Raw genomic sequence first — 12,383 nt, 5'->3', positions numbered from 1 at the left:
GTTTGTTTTTTTATAAGTCAAAATATGCATACTACATTTCTGCTTTTGTACAATGACAATACAGTAAGGTATTGTGTTCATGTTTTTCTTTTATCACAAATTCAAACACCCAGAGCAGTGTGGTGGTGAGAATTATTCTCTGGCTAAGTTCACACTATACACAGCAGTGCATAACTCATCTGCAGTGTGCACATTATTTTTTTTTAACAATATGAGCAATTGGTATGGTAATGTGCTTGTTATCGCGCAAATTATCCACAAACACAATATAGAAAAAGTGCTTGGATAACGCGGTCTGTCACAATGCCTGCATGTGAACATGCCCATACAGTTGTATGGTTAGTGTGTTCACATACCGCAATGCTCACAGTGTGAATTCACCCTTGGCCTCTTTCACATCCAACACAGATGGTTGTGCGTTTTCAACATAATGCGTGCCATTTGCATTGCTCTCTGTTCCTGTGCATTGTGGGGCTTATCCTATTTTCTGACGATGATTGGGCCTGCGCTGTGTTTACACAAAAATGCATGCAGAAGTGCATTATTTCAATGTACTACTAAGTCAGTGAGACATGACACACTGCCTGCCGGTGTGTCAAATGTGCTCCATGCATTGCAGAAGTAATGCACAAGCTGCAGTGCGTTACTCTGTGACTTCCGTATTAATCACAGAAGTGCACTTGAAGTCATGTTAATTTTTTTTTCTGCTATAACACGTTGTGACTTTTTGGCTGCGTTGCAGACCCTTAAAGGATACACCCAGGGAGAAAACAAAAATCCACTTACCTGGGGCTTCCTCCAGCCCCTGGCAGCCATCCTGTGCTCTCCTCGCCGCAGCTCCAGTGGCTCCAGGTCTTCTCTGCTGCAGAAGCCAACCTCGCCAGGTTGGCTTCTTCTGTTCTACACGGCTGACGTCATCAGGACTGTGCTGCGCAGGCCACTGGAGCTACGGCGAGGGCACAGGACAGCTGTCAGTGACTGGAGGAAGCCCCAGATTAGTGGATTTTTTCCCCCTGGACATCCTTTAAGCTAGGTAGACACGTCCAACTTGTGCACAACATGGTGGAGTACATCAGCACACCAGTAACAAGGTAAGATGCAATGCACATTTTATTGTGCATTATTTCTACATAAATAATCCGACAATTGTTTTGGGGGCCACGCAGGGTCCCCCTTTCTCAAGGCACTTGTGACTGGTGTGCTGATGTAATCTACCATGTTGTGATTATCAGTGACACTGCCTTGTCACCACATCAAGCACCCAGAACTGGATGGAGTACCTGCTTTATATACCTGCTTATTAACTTGTGCACAACATGCACATGACCGCACACACAACCTGACGAACCGCATGACCTGTATGTTTATACGTCCAGGTAGATAAACGACCCACTGATTTACTTACTGCGCACGATAGAGGAACAACGGATTACACATTAAAAACAAGTTGACCTTTAAAGAGGAATTTCAGTGAAAATAATGTAGTAAAAAAGTGCTTCATTTTTTACCATAATTATATATAAATGATTTAGTCAGTGTTTGCACATTGTAAAATCTTTCCTCTCCCCGATTTACATTCTGACATTTATTACATGGTGACATTTTTACTGTGGGCAGGTTATGTAGCTGCTCCTAGCTGTTTTGGCTGTTAGAGACAGCTATAAACAGCGAATTCCTGTCTGTAAACATTGTTACATTGTGGCAGTTTGCCCAGAGTACCGCGGTACTCAGAGCTTCTTGTGGGAGGGGTTTCAGCACAAAATCAGTCATACAGCGCCCCCTGATGGTCTGTTTGTGAAAAGCATTATATTTCTCATGTAAAAGGGGGGTATCAGCTATTGATTGGGATAAAGTTCAATTCTAGGTTGGAGTTTCTCTTTAACAGTCGTTCAGACGTCTTGTACACACGGACCATCTGCACAATATCAAACGACCGTAAGCCAACGTAGATCCGACAGTTGGATCGGGTGCAACGCCTCTTATAAGTCGCTCGTCGAGTCGTTTTTACACGTCCACACGCCTGATTGTTGTCCAACAATCTAAAGTTGGACGACAATTAGGCAGTTTTTCTGAGCGTGTGTACGAGCCTTCAGTGAACTGCAGTAGCTCAGTGCAACTGCCAAAATAGTGTGCAAATGAGTTTGAAGCTTGCTGAAATCTTTGTATAGATCCTTTCCAGTAATTACTTGTGTAAGGGAAAAATAAAGGTAATACTGTCCTGAGAATCCCTATAAGGAGATGGACTAGTCCAAAATCTATCAGATCAGTCAGTTTTTTACTATCTTCTGTAAGGCCTAGTGCACACCAGAGCGGTTCTGCTGCGGTTTGCGATCCGCTTGCGGCTGCAGATCCGCCAGGGTAATGTATTTCAATGGGCTGGTGCACACCAGAGCGGGAGGCGTTTTGCAGAAACGCATACTCCCGGGCTGCTGCAGATTTTGGATTGCGGATGCGTTTCTGCCTCAATGTTAAGTATAGGAAAAACGCAAACCGCTCTGAGAAACGGTACTTCAGAGCGGTTTGCCAGGCGTTTTTTGTTACAGTAGCTGTTCAGTAACAGCTTACTGTAACAATATGTTAAATCTACTACACCAAAACCGCTACACAAAACCGCAAAACGCTAGCTGAAACGCTACAGAAAAAGAAGAAAAAGCGTTTCAAAATTTGCTAGCATTTTGCGGATCTGCTAGCGTTTTTTGGTTTGCACCAGGCCTCAGTGACAGAAACATAGGAAAAGGGTAATTCAAAGTGCATTTTACTCTAGAAGAAATGTACTTTTAAAATGTTTTTCGTGATAGTGGTCTTTTAAGAAAAGTCATGTGACCAGAGATCTCTATAAGGACTGGTTCACACCGGAGTGATTTTTAGCTGCGTTTAGTGTTTTGCTTATGGCCAGCCATCAATCGGCCCTTTAGCATGGAGATTTTAGCAGAATGTGTGTTCCTAGGTATAAAGGCGCTCTTGTTGTCCAGTTACTCCCACCCCTCTCTTGCTTTTTATAGAGAAACCCTGTGGCCACTGCAGCAGCTATCATAGAGTCTTATCAATATGAGATCCCAGCTGAGCTGAGCTGGGGTGCGGCTACAAACAGTTAGGCTTTGTTCACATCTGAAATCAAAATCGCGAATGCAAGCAATTTTAAATTTTTTTTGCACGTTTTTTCTTTCCCCCTCCCAGCGCTCCACTGCGCGCTACGCTTACATATAAAGCGCTTCTGTAGAGCGATTCCGTTTTTTTCACTTCCTGTCGTCAGTCAGGAAGTGAACTCTTTCACCCGGAGATGAATAAATACAATGTATTTATTCATAAAAGTACAAACGCAATCGCCCCATAAAGCGATTTTGTGAGCGTTTAGCGCTCTTCCTATACCTTCCATTACAGCAAAATTGCCCCCAAAATGGTACAGGCACCACTTTGTGGAGCGCAAAGTGGGCAAAATGCTGATATGAACCTTCTCATAGGGATTCATTGCACAAGCGTTTTGTGGGCGATTTTGAAAATCGCCTGCACTTGAAAAAAGGCCGAAAACGCCCTAGATATGAACAAGCCCTTAATCACTAAGCAGAGTGAGGTCAGATGATGTGTGCTGAGAGGGACAACTTAACCTAAACTGTGAGCACTATACCAATACTATTCATGGTTCTCCATTATAGGGTATGTTTAATAACAATCCTACCAAAAAGAAAAGTACCCCTCACAAATAGAGCCCAATACTATAAAAACTGATCCAAAAGCATATGTCAAAGTATGAAAAATCTTTATTAATACACAATCACAAAACATTTAAAATCCATAAAATACCCCCATATGTCCTACAGTATGAGGACCGACAGGCCTATGCTTTTGGATCAGTTTTTATAGTATTGGGCTCTATTTGTGAGGGGTACTTTTCTTTTTGGTAGGAGTGTGCTGAGAGGGAAACACTGGCTTGAGCCTGCTCCATGACTGCCAAATGTGGGTGATGATGGGACAGAGGAGGATAGTGGACAGCTTTCTGTCCAGTGAGATTGCACTGTGATCTCCAGGAACAGGAACTACAGGATTACAGCCAGGATACCACAGCAAGGATTTCTAAGGGCTTGTTCATACTATGAGCGTTTGTGTATTTTTTTAAAGCGATTTTGCGATTTTCCCGAGTGCTTTTAAGAATAAATACATTGTATTTATTCTTTTCCGGGTCAAAGAGTTCAAATCTCAATCGCTCATCAAAAGCGCTTACACAAAATCGCCCAATGCTCAGAAAACGCCAGGAATTGCTTGAAAAAATTGCACACAAACACGCTTTTGATCGTGCTTGCAATTTATAATGTGAACATAGCCTAAAAGGTTAGTAAAATAGCTGCATTGTTGCAATCACTTGCACATACCTGTGGCACAATATGGAACTTTTACTTTTTTTCTTTTTTCTGCTGAAGAGTGCTAAGTGAGGGCTTTACACTAGGAGCGTTTTCGGCCTTTTTTCAAGCGCAGGAGATTTTTAAAATCGCCTACAAAACGCAGGTGCAATGAATCTCTACGAGAAGGTTCATATCAGCGCGGTTCATGCGTTGTGAGTTCAGCAAATCGGTGCCTGTACCATTTTTGGAGCGTTTTTACTATAATGGAAGGTATAGGAAGAGCGATAAACGCTCACAAAACCGCTTTATGCGGCGTTTGCATCTTTGAGAACAAATACATCGTATTTATTATTTTCCGGGTCAAAGAGTTCACTTCCTGACTTGCGTCAGGGAGTGAATTACAAAACTGCTCTAGAAAAGCGCTTTTACAAGAAACGTAGCGTGCAGTGGAGCATCGGGAGGGGGGAAAAAAGCGCACAAACGCATGTGTTTGTGTTTTCGATTTTAGGTGTGAATGAGGACTGAAGCTGTCTTTTGGCTACTATTCCGCTAACCTTCAATCAGGTGCTCATTGTTGCTTTAGACCTGCTCTTTGAGGCAATAGATAAAGGGACAGCACCATCATTAACCTTCCTGGCGGAGCTATGCCGCCGGAAGGCACCGCTCAGGCCCCGCTGGGCCGATTTGCATAATTTTTTTTTTGCTGCACGCAGCTAGCACTTTGCTAGCTGCGTGCAGTGCCCGATCGCCGCCGCTATCCGTCGCGCAGCAGCCGCCCCCCCCCCCCCCCCCAGACCCCGTGCGCTGCCTGGCCAATTAGTGCCAGGCAGCTCTATGGGGTGGATAGGAATCCCCTTTGACGTCGATGACGTCGGTGACGTCATCCCGCCCCGTCGCCATGGCGACGGGGGAAGCCCTCCAGGAGATCCCGTTCTTTGAACGGGATCTCCTGATCGCCGATCGCCGGCGGCGGGAGACTTTGTCTCGCTACATGAAAAAAATAAAAAAAAATAAAAAAAAAAAGATTTGCTGCCCCCTGGCGATTTTTTTAGCAAACCGCCAGGAGGGTTAAAGAAAACCTGTAAAAAAAAAAAAGTTCCCCTAGGGAGTACTCACCTCGGGAGGGGGAAGCCTCAGGGTCCCAATGAGGCTTCCCCCCTCCCCTGTAGCTGCCGGCAGTCCAGCGCTGGCTCCCCTGTAGTGTCCTGGAATCCTTCCTCGACAAGCCTGACAAGCGCTGATTAATTTGCCTTTCCTGGCTCCAGCGGGGGCACTGTTGCGGCTCTCCGCACGGAGATGGGCGAAAATAGCCCATCTGTCGGGTCTGCTCTACTGCGCAGGCGACTTGTGCCTGCGCAGTAGAGCGGGCCGACAGCGATCGGCTATTTCCGCCTATCTCAGAGGCGGAGAGCCAATACTGCTCCAACGCTGGAGCCGGGAAGGTAAATATTTACATCCCCGCATTTCGGGGAGCTTTATTGCTGCCACCGTGGGAACGAGGAGGACTTCTCCCACCCAAGGTGAGTACCCCCCCCAGGGGAGGTTTTTCTCGTTACAGGTTTTCTTTAAGTCCTGTCGTTTTCGAACATCCACATTAAAATAAAAATTCTTAATTTTTTTTTTCTTTTCAGGAACTCTGCAGACACGTGAAATTCCCAGTGCATAAATCAGGTGAAAGCAAACTTCCTCTCTGGGTACTTCTACAAAGTTGACAGCACCTATTGAGTCACATGGGAGTGGTTGTAAGGTGAGAAAAAGACGTTTCAGGATAGCAGCTACACACTCTGCATAGGTACAGATTGCTGTAGGTGGAGAAAGCAACTTGATTTAATTTTGCATATAGCTGCTTTAACCACTTGAGGACCGCCCCCAGCCGATGGGCGGCGGCAGGCAAAGACCGGGGCCAAACGACCGCAATACGCCCATCGGCGGGGGCGGCATCAGAGGTGGCTGTGCGGCGATCGCGTCATTAATGACGCGATCTCCGCCGGTAATAGGTTCCGCCCACCCTGCTCGGAAACCCGCCGGCCAATCAGCAGCGCCGGCGGGTTTCAAACTGCGCGATCGAGACCAATCAGAGAGTATAATACACTTTGTATTATACTGGCTGCCTCTTCTGCTGATGGTCACTCGTCATGCGACCATCAGAGAGGACGGCAGCCCTGCGGATAAGTATAAAAACACTCACTTTCTCCCACACAGACCCCCCGATCGCCCACCCCAGCCCTCAGAACCCGCCCTGACCACCCCAGCACACCACTGTTAGCACCCAATCACCCCCATAAAAACCCATCAATCACTCCCTGTCACTATCTAGCGACGCTAACCCCTAGGTTAGGTCCCTAACTGCCCCCTAGGGTCCCCTGATCACCCCCCTACCCTCAGATCCCCCCAGACCCCTCCCCCCCCAGACCACCCCCCTGTATACTGTATACATTTGTATACAGCTGCCTTACCCACTGATCACCTGCCTATCACCTCTTGTCACCACCACCCATCAGAGCAGACCCTAAACTGTCCCTTGGGGGCACCTGATCACCCACCCAGACCCTCAGATTGCCCTCACACCCCCCCCCCCTCCTGATAACCTCCCCAGTGCATTGTTTACATCTATTCTCCCCTGTAATCCCTCACTGATCTCCTATCGTCACCCCCTGTGTGTGCCACCCACCAGATCAGGACCCAGTCTGCCCCGTGCGGGCACCTAATCAACCCCCCACACCCTCAGATCGTCCTCAGACCCCCCCCCCCCCCAATCACCTTCCCAGTGCATTGTATTTGATTGTGCTGTAATTGTATTTGATTGTGCTGACATTCAATTTGATTGTGCTGTAATTGTATTTGATTGTGCTGTAATTGGCTTTGATTGTCCCGTGATTGGCTTTGATTGTCCCGTGATTGGCTTTGATTGTCCCGTGATTGGCTTTGATTGCCCCGTGATTGCCCCGTGATTGCCCCGTGATTGCCCCGTGATTGCCCCGTGATTGCCCCGTGATTGCCCTGTGATTGCCCTGTGATTGCCCTGTGATTGCCCCGTGATTGACCCGTGATTGACCCGTGATTGGTTTGATTGCCCTGTGATTGGCTTTGATTGTCCCGTGATTGGCTTTGATTGTCCCGTGAATTGAGTGCCCTGCGATTGCCCTGTGATTGCTCTTGATTGTCCTGTGATTGTTTCTGATTGCCTCTGATTCCCCACTCGCCACCACCCCCCTGTCACTATCCTAGTGATCTAAAAACAGTGATCAGTGAAAACTGTCACTTTTTTATGCTGCGTACACACTTGCGATAACGATCGCTCGTAAATGCCAATTAACGATCGCTCGTAGTCGCTCGTACGATTATTGCCTAAAGTTCGTTCATAAGCGATCGTTAAGTCAAGCGATGGAAGGGCAATGATTGCTCGAGAAAATTTTCCAAATAGTTGGATATAATCGAGCCATTGTCGCCGTGAAAATGAAGTGTGTATAGCGATCGTGCGAGAACGATCGCTATCTCATGAACTGCGCAGGTGCGTTGAAACTAGGAACGTATGTATTTCCGGGAACGTTTGTTCCGTAGCGATCGTTCATCTACCACGTCATATCCGTGTGCGCACGCAACTATTCTTCCTGATCGTTCGTTTCGGCGACAACAATCGCTTCGCTACTTTCCCAGTCGCCTGATTTGCATTTACTACCTGCTCGTCCGCCTATCGCCCGTCGCAAAACGATCGCTTGTAACGAACGATCGTTATCGCAGGTGTGTACGTACCATAAGTATCACTAGTGTTAGCAGTTAGGCCAGTTAGCTAGGCCCCTTTGTAAGTGTCAGTTAGTGCTCAGCCCACTGCACCACAGTCACTAATTAGCGTCATCACTGTCGCTAATCAACATTGGTACTATATAGTATCTGTAAGTGATCATTACTGATCGCAGTCAGATCTATTAGGGTCAGTTGCAAAAGAAAAAAGAGCTTCTGGGCAGCCTCTGAAGAAGCAGGTTATCCTGCGAAACGGCTGTTAGGCTGATTTTCATTGCATATATGTTTTGAAGGTGTTGGGAGGATAAATTAAAGGTGACGTCCTTATGCAATTTGGTGCCCAGAAGCTCTTTTTTCTTTTGCAACTGATAATTTATCTACTGGAGGCACAACTTGCTTCATGCACCTGCATCCCCTGACCTGCCAGGACTGCATCTAGTGCCGTTTTTTCCATTTCTGCTTGTGTACCAATTCTATTAGGGTCACTAGGATCCACAAAAAAACGCAGTGTTTGCCCGATCAGGCCTGATCGTTCGCCTGCACTTGCGTTCAGCCCGCCCCACCGCAGTGACAGAAACTTTTTTTTTTTTCTGATCACTGCAAAAAACACTGTACAATAGCTGTGGCACTGTAAACATCAGTTTTTATTTTTTTATTTATTTATTTATTTATTTAATCAAAACTCAGTGACCACAGCTTTCTACCTCTCAAATACTCCCTTTTGCTAGGTAGGTGCTCTTTTTTTCTGGGTAGTCTGAGGAATACCCCCTAAATTTAGCAGTCCACCATGGCAAGAAAGGGGTATTCCAATGATGAGGTTCTCGGGTACATGGCCCAGTCGGATGAGGACGATTGGGACGCCTCTTTCGACGAATCTTCCGGGTCAGAGTTTGAACCTGAATTGAGCAGTGGCTCACTGACCGATAGTGATGACGAGGTTGAGGTCCCGGCTAGAGCCAGGCGTACCACACCCCATGTTGTTGGACCGCAGGTGGCGCAGGATCGGCCTCAAGGGCAGCAGAGTGGTATTTGTGCTGGTCTGAGATTTCATGGTGGGGCAGGCACCAGCAGCACATCATATCCTGGACCTAGAAACAGTACTTCCGTAGACCCTGGTGAAGTGGCGAGCACCAGGATGGAAGTTGAAACTGGTTCGGTGGCACGTGCAGTAAGATCCCAGTCGCAGCCACCAAGAAGACGGGCCCGTACTACCCCTAGTTTACCAGAGGTGCTGGCAAACCCAAATTGGCAATCCGGGCAGCGAGGGGCGAGTCCAGAGCAGCACACAGCACCACCAATCACTCTGTACCACCCTCTGTACAGCTCCGCCTACCTCCTCCATCATATAATCTCTATCTAGCTATTGGTGGCGCTGTGTGCACTCTGGACTGGACTCGCCCTCCCCCTGCTGACGATCCTGAAATCAGCTGCACGTGAATCGCGGTTTCGGTTTAAAAACGCAAAACCGTGCAGCCCTACTCTGCTGCCATGTCCAGGACACGATTTGAGAACATCCTGCGCTTCCTGCACTTCAGTAACAACGAAACCTGTCATCGAAGTGACCACCCTGCTTTTGACCGGCTCCACAAAATTCGACCCCTTATAGACCACCTGTCATCAACATTTGCAGATGCTTATACCCCTGACCAGGACATCTGTGTAGACGAGTCCCTCATACGTTTTACCGGGCACCTTCGCATCAAACAGTACATCCCAAGCAAGCGCGCCCGGTATGGGGTGAAACTGTATAAGCTCTGTGAAAGGGCCACAGGCTATACATCTTATTTTAGGGTCTATGAGGGAAAAGACTCAAAATTGGAGCCGGTCGGATGCCCTGACTACCTGGGGAGCAGTGGAAAGGTTGTGTGGGACTTGGTGTCACCCTTGTTCCAGAAGGGGTACCATCTTTTTGTGGACAATTATTACACAAGTGTGGCCCTCTTTCAGCACTTAAAAATAGAAAAAATCCGATGCTGTGGCACCGTAAGGCCTAGTCGCCGGGGCTTCCCCCAACGGCTCATTCCCACCAGACTTGAATGGGGGCAGAGGGCCGCCTTGTGTGCTGACGACCTGCTCGAGGTGAAATGGAAGGACAAGAGGGAGGTTTACTTCCTGTCCACCATTCATGCAGACACGACAGTTGAAATTCAACGGCGAACTGAGGTCATTGAAAAACCCCTTGTCGTACACGAGTATAATACTAACATGGGAGGGGTGGACTTCAATGACCAGAGGTTAGCGCCCTATTTAGTTGCCCGAAAAACAAGCCGCTGGTATAAAAAAGTGTCTTTTTACCTCATTCAATTGGCAATTTACAACAGCTTTGTTCTCTACAGTAAGGCTGGGAGAACTGGATCATTTATTCAATTTCATAAACAGATCGTGATGGAACTCCTGTATCCAGGAGGTGCCGTGGCCCAACCCCAAGATGCAACTAGCCGGCTGCATGGAAGGCATTACGCCTATCCAATTCAGAGTGCCCCAGGTCACAGAATCCGAAGAAAACGTTGTCGTGTCTGCAGCAGGGCTGGAATAAGGCGTGACACCACTGTTTATTGTCCCACCTGTCCGGACCAGCCTGGCCTATGCCTAGGGGAGTGTTTTGAGAGGTACCACGAGCAGGTACATTATTAGAGAGTAGGGAACTCCAAACACAGCGGTAGGCACACAAGGGTCTCTCAGTGCTATTTAACACTGCTGCGATGCGTTAGGGCAAAATGCCTAGTGAAAATCAAACTTTGCGGTCCCCCTACGCCGGAAGTGCTTGACTTAACGCTAGTGCATGCCGCCGTTACTGCGTGGCTTCTGTGGCAATATCGATTGGCCCGGAAGTCATGTTAGTCTATGGCGACGCAGTTCATTACTAGGCCGAATGCTACTCTTGTGGTATTGCCGGAAGGTCTGTTTTGGACGATACGGTGCGGCGGGCTCAACCCACCGGATATGTCAATATGCAATGTGAAACCAAACATCGGGTTTCCAGAGACCCTAATACACAGGGCTGCCAGAAACCTCTCCTTTCACTTGGGACAAATTGCGTAATGTACTTCGCCACAACTCTGTGCGATTTGCACTTCGCACATTGTCCCATGGGGGTGGAGAGGTTTGTCCTTGGGAGGTAAGTTAAAAAAAAACAAAAACAAACAAACAGGTAAGCAAAAAAGTTAATGTTTGGTTCGCAATGTTAAGGTTTTGATTAAAAAAGTTCAAAGTTTATTAATGTTAATGAAGTAATTGCTTTGCTGCTTGCTTGTTTTTTGGTTTTGTTTTTTGTATTTTTTTTTTCTCTTTTTCCATCCATTAACCTTCCAGGTGGACCGAGCGAACGACTAACCAGCTGCAGCACTGATGGTGCATTCTGACAGAACATTGCACATCTGTCAGGTTACACAAAATCGGTGCATGCAGCGCTGCAGGACTAGATTTCTCCTCCGCGGTCAAAAAGATACATTTGCCGAGGCATATGGGCCGAGGAGTGGTGTTGGGGTTCATACGCTTTGGCAAGCACTTTGTATCAAAAAAGAACTCTGGCAATGATTTGTTCATCCACATCGATCGGTGTGAATGGATAAATTGGGTTTGCCAGGGCACAGGGCATATGAGCTGGTGGGTTTGGATTTTTGGGGCGGCAGCTCCTATGTCCTGGCAGATGCCTTTCCCTCCTTTTTGTATTGTTTTGTTTTTTCTTCTCTCTTTTTTCTATCCAGACCGACCAATCAGCTGCAGCACTGATGGTGCATCCTGACAGAAGCATTGTGCTTCTGTCAGGTTACACAAAATCGGTGCATGCAGCGCTGCAGGACGAGAGTTCTCCTCCGCAGTCAAAAAGATACGTTTGCCGAGGCATATGGGCCGAGGAGAGATGTTGGGGTTTCATATGCTTTGGCAAGCACTTTGTATCAAAAAAGAACTTTGTTCATCTACATCGATCGGTGTGAATGGATAAATCGGGTTTGCCAGGGCATACGAGCTGGTGGGTTTGGATTTTTGGGGCGGCAGCTCCTATGTCCTGGCAGACGCCTTCCCCTCTTTTTTTTTTTTCCAACTTTTTTTGACAGATATTTTTTCATCCACATTGATTGATTGATTATTTGATGTTCATTTTTCCTTTCAGCCCAGAGTGCATTACCCTAATGCCCAATATAAGGAGTATAGCAGAAACTCCTAATACTGGCCATATATGTAATGATTGCAGAGACCCTAAAATGCCAGGACAGACCCCACGAATGATGCCATTTTGGAAAGAGGACACCCCAAAGTATTCCGTTAGGTGCATGGTGTGTTCATAGAATATTTTATTTTTTT

The 12,383-nt window shown here is 47.1% G+C and overlaps 1 protein-coding gene across 1 annotated transcript in view; it reads left to right on the top strand.

Moving 5' to 3' along the window:
* ALG10 (ALG10 alpha-1,2-glucosyltransferase) overlaps window positions 1-12,383 on the top strand; it is a 35,940-nt gene that overhangs the window by 510 nt on the left and 23,047 nt on the right. Inside the window, exon 2 of the mRNA XM_068276308.1 lies at window positions 5,969-6,084. Within this exon, the coding sequence (XP_068132409.1) occupies window positions 6,068-6,084 (17 nt within the window). The 5' untranslated portion in view covers window positions 5,969-6,067. The remainder of the gene's footprint in view (window positions 1-5,968; window positions 6,085-12,383) is intronic.

This window comes from Hyperolius riggenbachi, chromosome 3 (assembly GCF_040937935.1).
Source record: "Hyperolius riggenbachi isolate aHypRig1 chromosome 3, aHypRig1.pri, whole genome shotgun sequence".
NCBI lineage: Eukaryota > Metazoa > Chordata > Amphibia > Anura > Hyperoliidae > Hyperolius > Hyperolius riggenbachi.
The sequence above is the reverse complement of the archived record's forward strand: the minus strand, read 5'-3'. Positions and strand labels throughout refer to the sequence as shown.